Source organism: Sceloporus undulatus, chromosome 1, assembly GCF_019175285.1.
Source record: "Sceloporus undulatus isolate JIND9_A2432 ecotype Alabama chromosome 1, SceUnd_v1.1, whole genome shotgun sequence".
NCBI lineage: Eukaryota > Metazoa > Chordata > Lepidosauria > Squamata > Phrynosomatidae > Sceloporus > Sceloporus undulatus.
The window spans coordinates 254,047,657-254,068,776 of NC_056522.1; the positions used below are offsets into that span (position 1 = coordinate 254,047,657).

Here is a 21,120-nt window from a genome sequence, read left to right on the forward strand (position 1 = left end):
CAGGAATGGCGGCCCGGGCTTCTCAGTCAGGCTCCGAATAGAGGGCTTCAAGAAAAAATGGAAGATAAGAAAAACAGGACACGACGAATGGAAGCTGAAAACACTCACAGAAATGCAAACTCATGCTTCTTACTCAGGCTCCAAATAGAGGACGTTCAAGAAAATATGGAGGACGTGATTAAATGAAAAAACACGCGTAGAAGTGTAAATTCATGCTTCTTAGGCTCAAAAATGGGAGGACATTCAAGAAAATATGGAGGACATGACACAGTAAAAGCTAAAAAGCACTCAGAAATGTCAGCCCATGCTTCTGGGTCATGCTCCAAATGGAGAACATTCAAGAAAAACAAGGCATTACCAAATAAATGCTAAAAACACTCATATAAACATAAATCCATGCTTGTTAGTCATGGTCCAGATGGAGGATATTCAAGAAAAATGCTGGCCATTACCAAATAAAAGCTAAAAACACTCAGAAATGTAAAGTCATGCCACTCAGTGAATTCCTCCTGGCCAGAAGGCTGAAGTGTGGAACATGTCCTGGAAAAGGAGGACTCCTGGTCACCCTGCCCATGGTGGGTTTCCATGCCTGAGCCAGGATTCGAACCCTTGTCTCCAGAGACTTGTCCATTGCTTGAACCATGATACCACCCTGGCTCTCACCTACTTGGGAGTAAACACTTTAGTCACTGGGACTTGCTCTAAACCTAGTGAAGGTCTGGCCAATTGCTTGTTGCTGGCGGGCCTTGTAGCCTGAGGAGACCTCAACCTCCATTGTTTTGGAAGCGAGGGAACCTCTCCCAGGTGTCCTCGCCACAAAGGAGGATGTGGCACCATAAAATGGAGGACATTCCAAAGTAAAAGCTAAAAACACTGATATAAATGTAAATTCAGGCTTCTTAGCCATGCTCCAAATGGATAACATTGTGGAATTCCTCCTGCACAGAAGGCTGAAATGTAGGATAGGAAATCCTGGGAAAGGAGAACACCTGGCCTCCAAGACATTCTTTTGGTCACTGGTCTCAAGAAGCTTTCAGCCTCAGGGAAGGGCCATGGCAAACCTCCTCTGAAGAAATCTTGCCTAGAAAACCCCATGATAGGTTCACCTTAGGGTCGCCATAAGTCCAAACAACTTTGACTCCTAGGTCAGCCATGGAAACCCAGTGGGTGACTTTGGGCAAATCATACTCTCTCAGCCTCAGGGCAAGGCAATGGCAACCCCCATTCAAAGAAACTTGCCAAGGAAATCCTGTGATAGGTTTGCCTTAGGGTCACATAAGTTGGAAATGACATGAAGGCACACAACAACCACCCAAGAAGTGGGAGCCAGGCTCCCTTCACTTTTTCTTAGGGAATTCAGGCTTGAGCCTTTATGGCTCCCTCAGAGAAAGATGGATTTTTCACTATTGCCAGGGAGGGTCCTGGTTTCTTGCTGGTGATGAATGGAAGTCTGGAGTTTTCCCTTAAGCATTGGTTTAGCCCCCAAAGTTGTTTGTCAGGGCAGGCTCAACTGGAGCATACAGATCAGTCAAGGCATGCTGCTGAGCATGTACAGAGTGCCTTCCCCTCATCCCTGCCAAGCTGTGGTCAGGGAGTGTGAGGTGCTGCCAGACTTGAGTCCAGCACCTCTCATAGCTGAAATCGCACTCTGCTCTTAAACTGTAAATATGGATCATCCCACACCTTACTCAGAGGTGTCATTTCATGTTCCTGTCTTGCAAGCCAAAATTATCTGGGACAGGGAGGCTCCTTTGATAGCTATTCAAACTTATTTAGGATGTTGCTCAAAAGGTTTTACACCCAAAGAAGTGTCAAAAGCAAGTCCCATTGACCCAGGGTGACCAGACACATCCTCCTTTTCCAGGTCATGTCCTCCATTTCAGCCTTCCGTCTAAGAGGAATTCCAAAATGCCTTCCACATAGGGCATGACTAAGAAGCATGGATTTACATTTACATGAGGAGTTTTAGCTTTTCTTTTGTAATGTCCTACATTTTGCAGTGCCTTGTCTTCCTTTGTGGTTAGAACACATCTGATCACCCTGCATTGAACTCAATGATGTCCACTTCTGAGTCGGTGGGATGCTACTTGACAATTGTTCATTTAATGGTTCCCTGCCAGCTTGTGCAGTTTTTGCTGTCAGAGGGTATTTGCTGGGAGACAGCATGGCATGGCGGGTTGAGCATTGCGACTATGACACTGGAGACTAGGGTTCAAATCTGGATTCATCCATGCAAACCCACTGGGTGACGTTGAGCAAGTCACACTCTCTCAATCTCAGAGAATAGCAATGACAAACTCCCTCTGAAGAAATATGTCAAGAAAACCCCATGATAAGTTTGCCTTAGATATGTCTTTTCTGTCTTTTCCTTAAGGTCACCGTAAGTCGGAAATGATTTGAAGGCACTCAGCACCAACAAAATCTATTTGCCAGGGCACAGTTTGGTTACAGAGGACCTGTTCCTCCATGGTCCAATCCACGCTGCAGAAACAATCCAATCTGAGACCACTTTAACTTCCCTGGCTCAGTGCTAGGGAATTCTGGGAACTGTAGTTTTGTAAGACATTGAGCTTTCTCTGTCAGAGAGTTCTGGTGTCACAATAAACCAAATTCCTACGATTCCCTAGCACTGAGCCAAGGCAATTAAAGCAGTCTAAAATTGGATTATTTCTGCAGTGTGTTTTGGAATCAGGCCTTGTTTTTCAGCCTTGGTAAGGTCTGCAGGCTTGGTTGAAGGGACAGGTGTATATCACATGGAGGTTTTTCGGGGGTTTTGCAGCTCAGTTCCAATGTGAGTGCGGGTGCAACGATGTGAATTCACATTATAATGTGAATGTGTTATCAGACACGATTCCTTTCTATGGGCACTCCTTCAGTGGGGCTTCCGCAGTGATTCCAAACTGACTCCCCATTTTGGTGAATTCGGTACAAAAGTGAATTCACAGAATTCGCATTCAAGCTGACTTCAATGTAACTCTGAATTGGTCTGGTGTGGAATGCAACTTTGCTTCCATCCCGGTACACCCCCCCTCAAACCTCCAAGGTCCTACATTTCCCATGATGCCGTGCTGCAATTTTGCCCCATTTGCTTCCTGTACTCCCCGCCCCCGCTTCCATTGCTGCCGAGGGGAAATGCGGTTTCCCCAGTGGAAGTGCTTGGGAAAGGGCAGAGAGTTACCGAGGAATGAATGTATTCATGTTTTAACGTGAACAGGAGACATGCTGGAGAGGAGGGGGCAAGCAGCTGTTTCTGATGCCGCTGGGGAAGGCTGCTTGTATGACTGGGAAAAACGGACCATACATCCCAGAGAAAGAGTGCCAGCTTGGATGCCACAGGGGATCCTATCTATCTCCTATAGAAAGTCTCCTTGTGTGACTGGAAAAAACGAACCATACATCCCAGAGAAAGAGTGCTAGTTTGGGTGCCAAAATGGACCCAATCTCCCAAAAAGGAGTTCTAGTTTGGGTGCCAAGACAGACTTTAAAGCCCATAGAACATGAAGCAGTCTTTCACGTGAGGCTAGCATTCAAATCCAAAGGATTTACTTCAAAGTAAATGTGCAGCTTCTACACTGATTATTTTGCAGTGAATAATAATAATAACAACAACAACTTAATAATAATAATAAATGGATGGGGGGGCCTGACACAGAGGATAGATGTAGATGTGGCTGAAATGGATGGTGGCTCAGACACGGAGGACCTGTTTGAATTTGGCTGCCAGGGATGGGAAAATAGAAGGGAGGAAGAAAGGTGCAACTGTCATTCATGTGAGGCTAGCATTCATGTGAAAGTGGAGCCAGGCTCCCTACTTCACCCCAGAAGTGCAAAGAGTCCCAATTCGAATCGTTGAATCCCCCATGGTATGCACCAGTGTGGTAATACAATGTGCACTCACTCGCTTTGCCTGAATCCACATCACATGACTTGCTTTGGATTTGATTCCCCCTCGATTCAGAAAGGCAACGGAAGGGCAACCAGGTGTGATAAAACATTCACGTTACGACGTGAATTCACATAGCTGAACCAGGAGTCACCCTGGATCTGAACTGCATAAACCTCAGTGTGATAAACTCCAGGGAAGTTGGCACTTCCTTAAACCTGAACAGAAGTAACCTCCTCTCATAAGGAGAGGCACCTAGTAAATAAGATTCTCCCATGATCAGGCCTTGAAAAATGCAGCACAGGAAGTGAAGAGGAGGCACTTTAGAGCGCTTTGGAGGAAATAATTCATGAAGGGAAGCCAGGCAGGCTTTGCTTCAGAACACACTGGTCAGCTCAGCAAATCTCCCAGTTGAGCAATGTGTGTTTACTTATAATGTGCCCCAATCATATGTCCCAGACTCCCAAGAATGAATCTCTGTCTTTTCCATTTTTGGCAGGGGAAGGCTCCTGTGGTTTCTAACAAGCACAAGATGGGCCAGAAATCAGCCCTGATGGTTTTTCTGTGGCAGGGCTTCCTGTAGAATGTGAAAAGCTACACATGTCACATTTCTGCCTTGGTTTGCAGTTATTAAAGATACAGCCTTATTAAGAGATAAAAAAGGAGGGGAGGAGTAGCAACCCTATTAATCTTCACAGAGACATCAAGGTCAATCCTGAAAAGCGAAACCTCCTCTTTCGGGAGTTTAGCTCTAGCTCAGCTATGGCTAGTTTGTTTTTGCCAAGTTCACTGAGACTGTTGTGTATTTCGAAAACAAATAGTCTTGTGTCATCTTCAAGACTCAGCTGATTTATGGTGGCTTAAGCTCTTATGGACTAGAGCCCACTACATCAAATACAAGAAATGTTATCCTCAGTTGACAGTTTATATATACATACATATAGTTGACGGGGAAGAGACTTGTAAACAATGGGTTCAAGGAGCTATAAAATGCAATGCCTGTGATATTTCTATGCAGATTCTAAAGGTATACAAGACAATAATGCATTTGCAACAGGACCCACTGGTAACAATGCTATTTATTTTGCTATACAGTTTACTTTTGGTAGTGTTTTTAATATGAATATTTGTCTTTCTGGTCATCTTCCAATATGATCTGCTGGCTCATTGTCTGCCACCTATTCCCTGTTTGTTTAGGACCAAAATGGGACATTTCTATGCAAAAGAAGATATCAACATATATTTGACATCAGTAATAGCAATATTCAAGTATCTATCCACCCAGATGCTGGAAAAAAGGCGTTTTAAAGGCACTTTCCAGCATAAAATAAATTAAAACAGTTCATCAAAAGATTTGGCTCCACCAGTTTGAACAAAAAGTGTTTGTGTGTGTGTATGTGTGTGCGCGCGCACGTGCATGCATGGGCTAATTTTTAAATTATATATACACACCTGTGTTAATTAGCTAGTTCTTCACTGGAATTTCTTTATTATTACTCAAGGAAAGTTTGTGCTTTACAGCTATTGAGGTAATTATCACAATTTCTACTTTTGCATTTCACTTCCTTCTGAATTTACTGTTTACATTTGTCTCACCCTCATTTATGTATGTGTATAAAATGCTGCCAACTGAAATGTCTGTGAATCTGATAAAATGCACTCTGGTCTACAAGAACTTAATCCATAATAAATTTGTTAAGCTTCCACAGAACTGTGTTATTTCTGCTGCTCTGGAACCTTTCCTTGTTTGTTTGTTTTTATGTTGTGAGTGTCCTATGAGCAGAAGAGCAGGTTATAGAGAAATAACTATACTATGCTAATTAAATGCCTGCACTGTGTGGAGCTGTGGAAAGAAATCACAATTCCAGTTAAGCATAAAGAGAATAGAACTGAATTTGCTGATAAATTTCTGTATGGCCACTTCCTGCTGGAGTTTTCATTTGAAATGTTTTTGTTGAAGTATGTTAAGCTTGAATTCTGCAGAAACCTCACTGGTTTTATAATAATGCCCTATTTGATATCAGGTTTGTGCTCATTCATTTCTACAGAAACTGTTACCTTCTTTATTCTCTGAGGATAAAAAAAAAAAGACTTTATTTTCATTTTACAGATGTTGATGCATAGAGCAAGGTGAATGAGCCCCTAACATGTCAGTTATGTTACTAGAACCTGTAATATTTTTGCTTTAATAGAAAAGGGGACAGCTGGCTTGTTTGTTTGTTGTAGGCCAAATGCTGGTCCATGAGGTGGTATGTTCATTCTGGAGAGTTGCCTTTTAAGTTAGGAGGCTGTGTGTACCTGAGGATATTGAACAAGAACTTGGTAAGTCAACATTTATGTAAGTTCCATTGATTCAGTGAGTTTGTACTCACTGGGACTAGCAATTGGTTTTAGGTCTCACTATGCATCATCTATTTTCTCTTCAGTCGAGGGCAGAATCATTAATACATCGAATTGAAAAGGAGTTGTAGCTGAGTTTATTCCATTTTTATTCTCAAACGTGTTCTGTAAAGAACTGAGGCCAACTATTTTAACATAATCTTGAAGTTCCTTTTTGGAGATCATTACTCCCAGAATCTGCCAGCCAGCATGGACACTAGTTTGTAATTTAAAAAAAAAACTTTCCCCAAAGTACCTTGCTCCAAGTCCTTTTTATGATTTGTGCCATGCACAGACTATGGGGCCTACTGTCAAGCAGCCAAAATTTTCATAAACTGTAGAAACCTTTTTACTTCAATTTTCTTTTTAATTTGGGCATTCACTTGCTCCTTGCACTGTGTACATATCCATTGCATACCAGATTGTTCTGTGTGTACGCATGGGTACATATATGTATACACACACGTACCTAGCTCCACCTTCAGTACAGAATGTCTCCTCTTCCTTTTCACATTTTAGATAGCTTTTTTGCTTTCTATTTAAAAAGACATTTTCAAATTCTTAGCTTGTTTATCCTGTAAAGTAGGGGAGCTCAAAGTCTGTTCCCCAGGCTGTTTTTGCAGTTTTTGATCCCATTAGATTATCTGCAAAGGAGTCGAACTGCACCTCCTGAAAGCCCACAGAGGAAGCAATTTACCTTTCAGGTAAGTTGGAGGCCAGGGCCTCTCCACACTGTATAATTTTTAAAAAATTATGTATTTCAAAACCAGAAGTGGACATTAAGCCATTTCTATTTTTGTATTTTTTTTCTCCCTGGAGGATTGCAGGACACATATTAGTTGTCTACTCTTTTCAGTGGGGCTTACATCTGAATAAACATATATATGATTGCAGTGTCAATGTTTCTTCAGCAAAGCATCTTAAAAGCCAATATCTAATTTAAAAATTTGCTTGAAATGATGCTTACACTTCAGTGGTTAAAGAGGTTGACAGGTAGGTAACTTTTCTTTGCGCTGCTTCAGAATACTGGGTTACAACACCTATGGGTTCACATACAGCAGTTACAGGTGAAACAATGCAGTCTCCCTTTTGAGCCATAAAATATCTGAAGATACCTGGATGCAACTCGTGGCTCATACAATGGAAATAGCAGCTGTGTGATGTCATCCTAAAACTGTGTCCTAAATCCCTAAAGAGGACTGCAGTACAATTACAAAGACACACAGAGCATCCATCATGCAATACATGTGTCCTGACATCAATGGGAATGCATATCAGCTAGTGGTACTGGCAGCTTGTATGTATAGTCAGAGGGGTGCACCCCATCTGCTGCATTCTAGTACATTTTGCAGCATTACAAATCAGATCACACATTGTTTTATTGTTTGTTGTTGCATGTGACTCAATGTTTTATTTCCAACTTTAAAGGATCTTGAGGAACTCATCTTAGACCACAAACAACAGTTGCTCAGGCATTAGTTAATACTGTAGATTGTCTGCTTCATCTTATTGTCACAGCCATTACTATAGTTTGCAAGATAATTCTCAATGAGTGACACATTTTTTCTGCTTTGCACAAGCTACTGATTTTCTGGGTTGTGTGCATGTGTATTTGTCTATCCCTGCAAATAATTGTGCATCTACTGAGTTTATGAAGTAGACAACACCATCTCTTTCCTTCCTAGCCCAATTTTTTTAGACATCATGCTGTGAACATCAAAATCATGCAGTTACATGTGTTAGCAGCAAATTTTCAGCAATAATTTCCCACATAGGACCTTTTCCAGAACCACCCTTGCTTGCTTCACTACCTCACATTTCTGTTTAAAAGGCAAGTACTGTAGGTCATTTGGTCTTTCAACACATAGCAGACCTCTTACTGTGCATGCTCTAATCCTGTGAAAAGAGAAAATGCCTATACAGTAGCTGGAATAAGTTCTGAAACTGGGCAGTAAGGGTTACCTTCTAGCAATTCCAGTTTTTCTCCTCCATGACAGTTAGGGATTCAACCACCAATGGTAGCAGTAACTCAAGAAACAAGAGAACAGCATTAAATGTTTCTAAGAACTCTTAATTTATCTTCAGGAAATCCCATTCTTACACAGGTCCTGAGTTTATTACTCTAGTCAATATTCCAATTGTTCATGTCTTATAAAAATATGTACATTATACTGTATTGCCTTTAAAAGTTTCTGTACTGTCTGTTGGGAGAAAGGCTGCCTATAGGTTTTGAGACAATGGATGATGGTGCTTTTCGCAGCAGCATGTGCTGTAAGAAGATTCATTTTGTCTGGACATACTGTCCAAGATGTGCTGCAAGACCATAAAACTGCCTGTTGCCCAATCTTCACCCAAGCTGCATGACAGTGTTGGTTTTCTACTGTAATGCAAATTCCTAACATATGTATGTATGCATACTAGCATTATCTGTCTTCTTTGAGCAAAAACCCTACATGAACTACATGTGTTTTTAGCAAGGGTCAAAATTAACACTCATAGTTCCATGGCAGAACATATCCTTTAAGGGCAATATGGTCCTAGATACATCTAAATAACAAACAAAACCTAGGTTGAGAAAGGCACTGTTGCTAACAGTCTGACTCAATATGAGGCAACTTCATACATAATATTAAATTGACACCAGTGACATGTTTTATGCATGCTGTTAGTGAAAGGTCTATATCTTAGTGAAAAGTCTATATATTCCAGTTGTGGGTTTTGGATTTTTTTATTATAAAAAACAGTCTTTATCCCACTCATTAAAATCACATTCAAAAATCGGCAAAAAATCCATAATAATAACCCAGAGAGACAAACCAGAGATCAATATTTACAAACACTGCAAGGAAAGGGGCTTCATTCCACCTCTCCCCTTCCAGGGCACATCACCATGGAAGGAATGGAGGAGTCAGGTGGCTGAGCAGGCAAAACTCATCACATGGGGGGAGGCATGCAGCAGAGGCAATCGCATGCGCTTGGGGCATGAGACCATGGGGACGAGACCAGATCCCCAACCGAAAGCCATCCACCCCAACCCCTGCAAATGGAGGGAGGAGGGGGGGCACTGGATTAATTCAACCTGAGATTTCTCGCCATCCTGTGGGAGAAATCATAACACTGCTGGGGAGGTGGTGGGGTGGTGCTGTTCATACAAGGCATATTGGAAGGGAGGAGACGAGTGGGACCAGTTTTTCAAACCCAGCCTGGCCCCTTGGCACAGAGATATTTACAGAATCCTTCAGATACTTGGGAGTTGGCACAAGGCCCCATCCAGGCTGAATTTTCAGCTTCTGCATCCCCCACTCCAGCCCCAACCCAAAGAGGCCCAGAACAGAGGACTCGGGCAACTCAGAATCTCTTTTGGCATGGTCCATCCCTCCCAATTTCCACAGAAACGCATGATGGGCTTTGGCAGTAGGGGCAGCAGAGCAGAGGCAGTTCTCATCCTACCCCCCCCCCCCCCCCCCAGAGAAGAGTAAGAGGCAACAATACAAACTGGGCAAGTCAAATGCAGGAAACTTGTCCAGGTCTGGCCTGGGATCTCAGGGAGGACTGCTTTACACATACTCTACTGAGCCAACTGGGAGGGACATTGACATTGTCTTCAAATTTGGCACAGTAGACACAATGCCTATTCAGGCGTTGGGTACTAGGACAGCATAGGCAAGTAACTGCAATTCCTAAGGCAGCTGCACAAGCAGCCACCACCCTAGGTCAGAAATGTCAGAACTGTGACAGCAGCTAGCAGGACAAAAAAAGGTTGTCATAAGTAAGGGTTAAGGTCCTGGATTTAGGAACAGAAAAGGAAAGGGAATGGGAGTAAGCCTTCACTTACATTATAAATTTTTGTTAGAGCATAACAGTATCAAGGCAATTCCTTATCATGCAACCCCAGTGGAAAAACTCAAGCCAGTCTTGAAAGACATGCTTACGGCACAGTGGCTGCGTCACCAATGCTCACTGAGGGTGCTGGCAGGGAAAGAACACTCCGGAGTTCTCCCTGCCAGAACCAAAGCACACTTCCTTCAGGATCTACTGTGGAATTGCTATCAGAGCGAGTGCTGGATTGTATAGGGGTTGTAATTCAGATTGTCATACAGATTTGTCTTCATCCCCACTAGTGTTAAGGGACTTACCACAGAAGACATGCTTTCTCACATACCACAAAGGGAGCAAGGAATAAGCAATCATGCTCTGTGATAACCCTCTTATGTGCACTAGCACATGTTTGGCACTACCAGGAGGAAGCAGGAAGTGCTCAAGATGCATGACACACCTCAGAACATCTCCTTGCATTGGTCCTATTTCAAGGCAGGGTTCTAAAATCAAAGCCTTGCTCAGTGGGGAAAAGGTTGACTCATACCCACCTTACCAACCAGGCTTCTTCCCCTTAAATGGGCATCAATTCCCATGCACTAGGAGGAGGGGGGAAACCTGTCCCACACCTTCTGGATGCCCCACCCCCCTCACTATACCCCAGGGGGCTGGGGTGGACGTCACAACAATCAGCAAAAAGAGACAGGAGAAGAGGGTGGGCATGGTGGACAAATCCAGCCAAATAAATTAAGGATGGGAGAGGAAGGCGAGGAGGGTCAGAGGCCATTAGTGCTGCTGCTGCTGCGTTGGATCAGTGGAACCTTGCTTAGCTCCACCACTGGAGAGCGTGGCTTGTGTTTCATTTTGGGCACCCTCTGCAGCAGCTGCTGAGCTTCCTGGTAGGCATCCCGTAGTTCCTTCCTCCACTGCACCAGCTCAGGATCACTCTGTATGGAAAAAAGGAGGAATAGGATGGACCCAGCAGACAAAGAGAAGATAAAACGAACTGTGGGTTATTTTCTATGTTTTTGGCTTACATGTCTCCTGTTCCTTTTGTCAAGCTCTCATTCAATAGGTAAACAAGCCAGAGACAAGCCTTGGTTGTAGGTTTAGATGTCACAACAAATCCTGGCTTAAAGCAAGCCAAAATTCATATACCTACAACAAAACATGAGCTCAGATTGTGGTTTGGGCTATTTAACAAACCTCGACTTGTTAATGGAGGCAAGCCTGCACACTGCAACAAGGTAGGTTTCAACAAACCACACCATAGCTTGTAATGATATGTGAATATGGGCAATAATTGAAGGCCCATTCCTCCTTAATAGAAAAAAATATTATTCCTGTTAAAACTGAATTACCACCTCAGACCATAGAGCTTTTAAACTTCAATGTTCTTATCTCCTCTATATCTTTCTTAACTAAATTTGACAAGAGAGTTCCTTCTTCAATTAACATGGCTCACTACTTCAGTTAACAAGGCTGATTTACATTTTAGTGAATTATGAGGACAGTGAGATCTGCCTGCATCTATGTGTCACAAATTCCAACCATTCTGTCTATTGCCATGGACTGGAAAGCAAATAAATATTCCTACTAACTGCCCAGTCATGCCAACCTTTTCATGCTTTTACCTGCAGTCTCTCTACCAAAAAAAATAAATAAAAATAAATAATAAATAAAAAAGTTGAACACAAGTGTGTATTCTATGGAACCCTAGAAACCTCTTCTATTTTATTTTTAAACCTCTGGAGCATTAGTTAGCAATATAAAAACTCCTACTGGAATAACTGGAATTCAACAATGTGTTTACAATACCCACTGAAGTTAATGGTATGCAAAGAAGTGGCTAATTTTGACCATACCGTTCCCTTGCTTTGTGTAGACCCTGAACAGGTGTAGCAAGGGCCTACTAAAAGCTCACAAGACAAGAGAGCATTCCAGTGGTTTTGGGGGTGGGAGATGCTTCCACCCACACAAATCTGTAGTCTCTCAATATGGTTAATGCAAGCAGCCCTAAGGGTGGGCAAAGTGCAGCCTTCTAGATTTTTCAGTATAATTCCCATAAGCACTAACCAACATAACCAATGTGAGGAATGATGGACATTACATTTCTGCAATATCTGGAAGGTTGCAATTTGCCCACTTCTGCTCTACACTTACAACCTATAAGAGAATTAGGCAAATGTAGCTAAATTCAACATAGCTGGTTAATATGCAGACTGTTCAGTCTATTGTGGCACAGCATATACAACGACCAAATGTGAACTGGCCTTGAAAACAGAACATGTTACTTCCTCCCTCCCCTCCCCACCACCACATCCCTAAAATGGACTGCAGGCCATTTTAGAATTGTGATTGGGGAGCAGGAAACACAAGTGTTTGGAACTTCCTTTTTCTACTCCTCTGAATCTTGTATAAAATTAAACGTTACATCTTCCCCCCTTGGCTTCCCAAAGCTGTCCCTATGTCAGAAGTTTGTGTCTGTCTTTTTGTGCATATAAGACATTTCAAACTGCAAGGACCATTTACTCTTCCCTTTGAGCGCATGTGACCTCACCACTGAATCAAGTCTACTGTACTAGAAAGTCGTCTACTGAGTTGGTACAATGTTGTGTTGTAAACAAACTATAAGCTACAGAAATAAAGAAAAGATAACCCCCCTGCAGTATGACTAGGATAGGATTCTTCTTGAATCCAGAGCTAGCACTGAGATTCAGGACTCCAGGTGTAGCATTAGCACAATGACTAACAGAATGAGTTGCACTATCAGGAAACCTCTGGGCCCTAATCTTGCTTCTTCTATGAACTCATTAGAATAGCTTTTTATAAGCCAACTTCTTTCTTACTCCACCCCTCTGGCATAAAGAGGATAATAACAGTGATTTACTTCATATAATTTTTATAAGAGTGACTGATAACCCATGTGAATCACTTTGAACAATCAAGAAGTATTACAGCAATGCTAAATGCAGCCCTCCCATTAGGTGACCCCATGCTACTCAGAACACAGCTAGATGGGTCAAAATAGATTCCCTCCAGCTCCAGACACAAAGACTGGCTATTTAAATGTCTATGGGCCCAAACAGACAGGCCAAAATAAAGCTGCTTCGGATCACTTTGGAAGTATGCTGTTTAAATGACACACTAATCTTAAGAGGCCAGAAGCTGCACCAAAGCCTGCTCCAGTCCTTAGGACTGGAGCGTGGCTTTGGCATGGCTTCTTTCATCATTTAAATAGCATACCTCCAAAGTGACCCGAAGCAGCTTTATTTTGGACTGTCTGTTTGGGCCCTATATGCTCTTCAAACTCTCTTCTAAGTGACACAACATGGAGCAAGGAGTGGAGAAGGAGTTACTCACATCACACTGCAGGACAAACTGCTTGCCTCCTCGAATCTTAAGCAGGATACACTTTCGGTCCTTTATCTGCGTCTCCTCTACTGACTGGATCTCTTCCATGGTGAGTAGGGATTGCTGTTGTGGGATCCAAAAAAATTTTGTTCTGAGAAAGAAGCAATCCTAAACCCCATCTTAAACAAATGTTCTGTATCCCTTACTCATATTCAGATAAGCCCTCCTCTTCCCAGGACTGCAATCCACTTCCACTACCATTAACATGTTCATAAGACAGCACCAAATTCTTGTGCACAAATATAACTAGTCCTCAGCTCATCCAAAACCTGACATTTCCCTTTCCCAGCTTGCTGGAGCAGAGCTCCTCCCTTACCGGAGATTCTCCCTCTCCACGCCACTCCAACCGATTCGGGAAGAGGTAGAAATATCGCCTCTGCCACTGAGTAAGGAAGGGATTCCCCAGCTTTGACATGTAGCCGTGCATAATGCAGTCCTTGCCCAGAGCATAATCTGTTTAGGAAAAGCAAAGAAAAGAGAGTTAAGGATAACAACAAAAATGTGAGAGCTATTTCAGAGCAGAGGGCAAGGATTAGCCATATTCAGTTTGTGATGTTCTCCCCAGAATGAATGAGGGGAAAGATTGCTATAGATCTGTAGGCATTCTGGATTTGTACAGGTGGAGCTAGTTGATTGTACTCCCAGCACTGAGCAGAGTTGCCCTGGATAAGGGAGCCAGTTAGAACCTCTTGCCCCAGCAGTATAGCTCACCTTCCTCATGGCCCAGCTGCTTGTTCTTGGCTCTTTTGCGGGCCTCCAGCTTGTCAGTCTCAGCATTGACTGTGTCAAATACAGTCTCTGTCACCTCCTGCTGCCAGCGCTCTGAGATGGTGAGTGGAAAGTTGCGATAGAGCTCCTGGTCACTGTCCAGTAACTGGGATGAGAATCAAGTTATGTCATTGAGTTTTCAAAATCAGAAGCACTGTCCTTCTGAACCTCAGCTGCAACAGTAGCAGAAGGGTGCTATTGCCCCCTCATGCCTCACACAGGCACCTGATTGACATCTGTGGGAAACAGGAAGCTGAACTAGACTTCAGTTTGATTCACTAGGCTTTGGGCACATTCTACCACATTCTCTCTCACTTCTACTTCTTCCTTTCCATTTCCATCATAATAAAGTAACTGTTACATTTATTTTCCTCAACTTTTCTACTTCTACCTTCCACATTGCTCTCCCTTCTCAGTCTCTTTTAGACATATAAGGAAGTATACTTCACTCTACAAAAGCTCATATTACCAGCTTCTTTCTTTCAGTTAGTCTCAAAGATGTACAAGATCCCTTTGCATACTGATTCTCAAGACTGGCATTACTATGTCTTCGAATTCTACCACAATAAGGAACTTTTTGTCTACGCCTGAACATCCCTGTTCAAAATATGTTCAATCTGTTCAATACATATTCAACTTGTGAAAATCATTGTAAAGAATGAGATGCTATCCGTGGGTTTAGATAGTCCTAAAAAGAGTAAACAAATTAATAGACTATTAGTTGTGATAAATGGAACCTTCATGTTCAGAAGCAGTGTAGCTGTGACTGTTTCAGACAAACAAGGAGGTATGGATATCTCTAATATGTTATCCTTTTTCTGGCTCCTGGTGGTCTCTGACTGTTGCCAGTGTTGGAGGCGGGATGACACTGTACATGGACTTTGGCTGATTCAACTAATGAGATCTGAAGCTGAAGCGTTATTCCCAGGGAGAAAACAAAGTACTGTTGCCTTCATTGTTCACATTACTGCCTATCTACCTGAGCCTCCACCATGTGTTTTACAATTCACTCTGTTTTTGAGTTTCTATTTTGGAAGGAACATGGGATAATTTTTTTTAAAGTAGTGGCATCTTCATAGTAGTGATCAGAGGAGAAAGCTGAAGGTGCTGAGTTACAGAGTGTTCTATAACTCTGGGAGTTAAATTTGGGGCTCCTTCAGCAAAGGTACCTTGATTCCTTTGGTGTCCTCTTCATCAAAAGAACCAATGTCAAAAGCATCTGCTGCATTCACCTCTCCACGTGGTGGAATCAAGGGTGGTGGATACTAAGAAGACACAATAGGGGAAAGTTAGCAAAGGATCTAAAGAGGACCCCCTTCCTTTTCCTGTGTGGAATCTTTATTCCATCACCACTGGGATTTCACTGCCTTGTTTACCTTCTGGAGGAAAACCATTTGCCAGTCCAGACCCTGGAAGAAGGAACTCTCTTTTACCTCAAGTGCCCTGTAGAAAACATGGAACAAGTAATATTGACCCCTACTCTGAGTACACAATGGTTGGGTGACAGAGACAGGAAACTTGGGGAACAATAACTTTACTATCAGCACCCAATGAGTATACTGCCTTTGTGTCTCTTGAATAACTAGGCAATTTTTTTGAAAACAACAACAACAACTCTCATTTAGTTCAAAAGGTATCAGAATTCAGCCTGATATAACCACATTTCCACCTGTTGGCTACCCGCCCCTGCCTTGATGTGGTATAACTGGTTTGCTTCATAGATGTAACCCTTACATTTTGTTGCAGCAAACAGATTGTGATTCTGCAGATGTCCAGATAAAAATATGTAGCATTGGATATATGTATTAGAAACATATATAATTTGCTCCTCTGCCCCCAGATCCCCCAAAAATGATGCCTAAAATATATTTAAAAAATTTTAAAAACAGATTTAAAACAATTTAACAGAATGTTCATCACTCTTTCCAGATTTTGTCTTAGTGAAAGGTAGAGATGCAGTGTTCTCAGGTAAGGTAAATACCAAAAGATGTTCAGTTCTCTGTAAGACAGTAAGTAACTTAAAAAACCCAGCCTACTTGGACAGCCTCCACTGCCCTTTCATGTCCTGCAGGAGACTCACCCACGGCCCATGCAACCCAGGCGACGGTTGACATCTCTCTGTAGCAGCCCCTCTAGTAGAGAGCGTAGCTCAGGTGAGAAGGAATCCGGCAGCTCCACAGCCTATGAGAAAGAAGAGGGTGTGCTTAAATAATGGGGATTGGATGGGCTGGGGGAGGCACTGAGACATACGAAAAAAGAGGCATTGCATGGGTTGTACACGAAGAAGTCATTAGACATCATTCCAATTGTTGTACCTCATGGCTAATGGCTGTGTAGAATGACTGGACAATTTACTCATTCAGGATGCCCGATGGGACAAGACCTCTTCTTCCAGAATCCCAAGGAAATTCTTCAAAAAAGGGTGCAAGATACTTGCATTCAACAGCAATATGGTCACCATTCCAATAGGACCAGTAGAAGAGAGGCAATGGGCTAAAGATGGGTGGAAAACCCATGGCCCAAGAGCGACACACAACCCTCAGCATCAACCAGATGTTTGATTGCTGCAGGATGTCCTTTGCTTTCAGGAGTGCCCTTTTGGGAAACAGAAGCACTATTCTGTTTCACGTATGGGAGGGAAGGAAGACAAATGAAGGAACAGGAAAGAGGGAAAGTTGTGGAATCCAACAGACTCCAAACACTTTTGGCTCTGAGTACCATTAGGTAGTGCCTGTCCATGAACTAAAGGAGTCTTCAGTCAAAAGGAAGAGGAGGTATTTTTAGATGAGCCAAAAAAAAAGCATGTATGTGCACGCAGATCACCCCTAAAATTCAGCAGATAGTGATTTTACTATCCACAAGTCCAGTTAACCCCCCACACACACACACGCACACACCATGATTCATCTCATATGATGGAACCACTACTGTGGTTCATGGCAAATACCCAGAAGTTTCTCCTATATGCCTTGCCCCATACCCATCCTTCCTTCCCTCCCCAGTTTATCATGATGCCTCTAAAAGCCTATCAAACAGGCAGCTGATGCATCACAATCACAGTGGATCATGATGATCTGCATTATCTCACCCTTTTTACTTTTCCCCTTGCTGTCAGCATCGTTGTGTGTCAAAGGATTAATTAATCTAGTGAAAAACATGAGCTCTAATGATCAACCCGGAAGGAGAATGAATTTGTTATTTTCTAGAAGCAGGAGCAGCAACTGCTACTGCCAACACCCTTAAAACCACCCAAAAAGCATACAATCGACATATTCTCCTCATCTTGTATAAATCAGACTGTGAATTAAGCTTAATAACAAATAGCTTCAGTCATAGCATCTAGGGACAACCACACCCTGGGTTTCTCAATGGTGGAAAATTCAAATGTCATTTGTTTTTGACACTATATTAACATGGTGGGCACAATTTACTGGGAAGCTTTCCTGCAGAAGACCCTCTGGAAATGGATGGATACTATTACAGGGCTATGATTACACAGCCAGGATGGTATAGTCGTTTGAGTGTTGGACTAGGATTCCAGGAGAACAGGATCCTCAGCCATGGACACCCACTGTGTGCTAGGGCCACCTTAAGCTGCCATAAGTTGGAAACTTCCTAAAGGCACCCAACTCAGTTGCCTGGGCCATTTTCATATTTATTTTATTTTCTAATTCATTTTTTTTATTTCATTTTATTTCATGGCAGAACCCACTTTAAGGTCACATAACAATAACTCACTTCTCCTATGGGTTCACCAAAAAAGCCAAACCTGTATATTTTCAAGAGTCAATTTAATTTTTTTTCAGTATAGGATCATATTTGATTTGGAATTAACTTGGCACTGAAAAAATAGACAGAAATAAGTCTCTCCTTCCCCCACTACTCTACTTCATCTCTACTACCACAATATCAAATCACTCAATTAAATTAATGGACAAAAGGAAGTATGATTTCACCAGGTTAACTCAGGGAATTCACTGTCTCAAGACAAGGTAATGGCTACTGCTTTTGTGTTAAAAATACATTGGGGAATGGGGTAGTTAGATCTAGTTAATTTTTGCATGTTTTTGTATTAATTTTTACTATTTTAACTATATTATATTAATTGTTTTAAAAAATTTTAATTGTTTCTGACTTATGGTGACTCTAAGGCAACTATCACATTTCTCTTGGCAGAATTTGTTCAAAGGAGATTTGCCCTTGCTTTCCTCTGAGGCTGAGACAGTGTGACTTGCCCAGGATCACCAGTGGATATCCACGACTGAATGCGGATTCAAACCTCCGTTTCCAGAGTTGTAGTTCCACACTCAACCTGCTACACTATGCTGTGTGTGTGGATGTGTGTGTGCATGCATGTGCTCCCTCAAGTTGCCTGTTGATATAAGGTGACCCCAGGAATTTCATAGGATCTTTTTAGGCAATGAAGGAATACTCAGAGCTGATTTTGCTAGTTCCTTCCTCTGAAATATAGCCTGTGGCACCTGGTATTTACACCACACTGGTTCTCTATAACTGATCCATACTACTGGATATAAGCTCCAGAGTGAAGGGGCAACAAAAAGAAAGCATGTACAGTGCGCCCGCGTTATACGCGGGCATGCTTTACGCAGTCTTGAGCGTACGTGTTCAAGCCACAGGGAGCATGCGGGGCAGCACATCCCATTCAAATGAATGGGGTGTGCGCACCCATGGCGCCCCGCATGCTCCCATGCCACACCGCTGCGCACAGGCCCCATTCAAATGAATGGGACTTGAACACAGGCAGAATTCGCCTTACACGGGGGCGGGGGGGAGGTCCAGAACGGATCTCCTGTGTAAGGCAAGGGCCCACTGTATTCCCTGTATATGGGCTTCACATAAATTCTGATTGGCCACTCTTGGAAAGAGAATGCTGGACTAGACAAGTCTTTGGTGTTGTCCAGAAAGACATGCCTTAGATTCTGCTGGTCCTTTTATAATAGTAGCTTTTAACCTTCTGACAATCAAGATATCAGTGTCATAAAGAGAAAGTACTATTCCATCATTACTAGCTGCCTTGAATCTCATCTTGGGAGAAAGGTGGGATATAAATTCAATAAACAAATAAAGTATCATTTCCTCTGTTTTCACTTTTCAGGTATGTCACTGCTTATGTAGACAAAATGGCATCACCCTTGCACAAGATGGAGTCATCGGTAGGTTTGCCAGGATCTCAAAATTTACAGAAATAGCAAACAAACAAAAATAGAAAAGGAAAAGGAAAGGAAAAGTGGAAAAACTGATTTGGGTAGGAGAAAGTGAAGGGAACCTAAATATTTTATTGGGAAATGAATTTGAATTTTCTTTGTAGACACAGAATACTGTCTGACCAGCAAGGGGGGAAGGCAGGGCAGACTCCAAAAAGCCAAGTGGACAGGAATGGAATGGAACATGAAGGAGGACAATATGGCTGGTTGGCTGGAAGAATGAACAGGCAGACTTTGCACTACATGCTCTTTGTTTATTCATATAAACTATTGTAAACACTTGAAATGTGTGAAGTGATACACCGTCCATACCTCACCACAGTTCTTTGCTGTGGGAGTTTCTCATTTTCATTTTACAGACTAGAAGAGGTGGATGCCTTATGGCAACTAAGTGGGCAAAGTCCACAGTCAAGCTAGAATTTGAACCTGGGTTTCTTAAATGACTCTCTGCCCCTTAAGCCCTTTAATTGTTTAAATTCACATGCCAAAGAGTTTCACATCTAGCAGGGATGTAGCCAAGGGAGGGGGGTTCTTGGGGTCCGGACCCCCCTTCCATTAGAAAAATGAATGGTGCGTGCTGCTGCGCCACTGCGCCCAAGCCTCATTATAATGGTGGCACTTAGTCTGGACCCCCTCCCCCCTTCCTAAAATCCTGGCTATGTCCCTGCATCTAGTTTTCATTTCAAATCCAGGTACCACTGCTGAGGCCCAGGCCAAGGAGCCTGGGTGCATCTGTTTCCCACTGCAACAATGGGCAGGGGGAGGCAAAGGCTGTGGTTGTTGTTATGTACCTTCAAGTTGTTTCTGACTTATGGCAAGTCTAAGGTGAACCTATCGTGGTGTTTTCTTGGCTAGATTTGTTCAGAAAGGGTTTGCCTTTGCCTTCCTCTGAGGCTGAGAGGGTGTGACTTGTCTTTCCATGGATGAGTGGGTTGAACCCTGGTCTCCAGAGTCCTAGACTAACACCGAAAGCATTATGCCATGATGGCTTTCAAGGCAAACATGGGGGAAAGAAACTCTTCACACACCCAGAAAGGGTTTGGCCATAGTAACAACAGAGCTTGGGAAAGGATTTTTGTTTTGTTTCCCCTCTCAGAACTCTAGAAACAGCACAGTGCTGTAAGAAGGGAAATGTCTATCAATCTCCAAGAAATCTGCTAGCAGAAGAAAAGCACCTCTTACTAACTACGCAGCTGTGTCTCCTTCAGCTCTGCCACAGGCAGAAACTACTCCCTAACTTAGAGCAGGAACAATATATACAAGAGAATAAAATGGCATCAGTAAATAAGCTTCTCTGTCATAGTCCTTCTTTGGAATCAGAGCTTGGGAGTTTTTTGTGGCTTTTTCGGGCTATGTGGCCATGTTCTAGAAGAGTTTCTTCTCCCCTATGGGGAGAAACTGTTCCAAGACACCCGGAGACTGGAAAAACAAGAAACTCTTCTAGAACATGGCCACATAGCCTGAAAAACCCACAAAAAACTATGGATGCCGGCCATGAAAGCCTTCGACTTTGCAGAGCATGGGAGGGTTTTTTTTTACTACAGTTCCCTTAATCCCAACCAACTGGTTGGGAGATTCCTAGAGTTGTAGTCCAAGGAAGTAACTTTCCCAAGATTTGTTTGGAACCTTGAAAAT

At 42.7% G+C, this 21,120-nt stretch overlaps 1 protein-coding gene across 1 annotated transcript in view; it reads right to left on the bottom strand.

Annotated features, from left to right (window-relative positions):
• Positions 1–8,974: 8,974 nt before the first annotated feature.
• Positions 8,975–21,120, bottom strand: part of GRK2 (G protein-coupled receptor kinase 2) — a 42,516-nt gene continuing 30,370 nt past the window's right edge. Inside the window, exons 15-21 of the mRNA XM_042454082.1 lie at positions 16,341–16,441; positions 15,637–15,703; positions 15,430–15,525; positions 14,204–14,366; positions 13,809–13,945; positions 13,442–13,555; positions 8,975–11,025 (exon numbers count right to left, since the gene is read on the bottom strand). Of these exons, the coding sequence (XP_042310016.1) occupies positions 10,855–11,025; positions 13,442–13,555; positions 13,809–13,945; positions 14,204–14,366; positions 15,430–15,525; positions 15,637–15,703; positions 16,341–16,441 (849 nt within the window). The 3' untranslated portion in view covers positions 8,975–10,854. The remainder of the gene's footprint in view (positions 11,026–13,441; positions 13,556–13,808; positions 13,946–14,203; positions 14,367–15,429; positions 15,526–15,636; positions 15,704–16,340; positions 16,442–21,120) is intronic.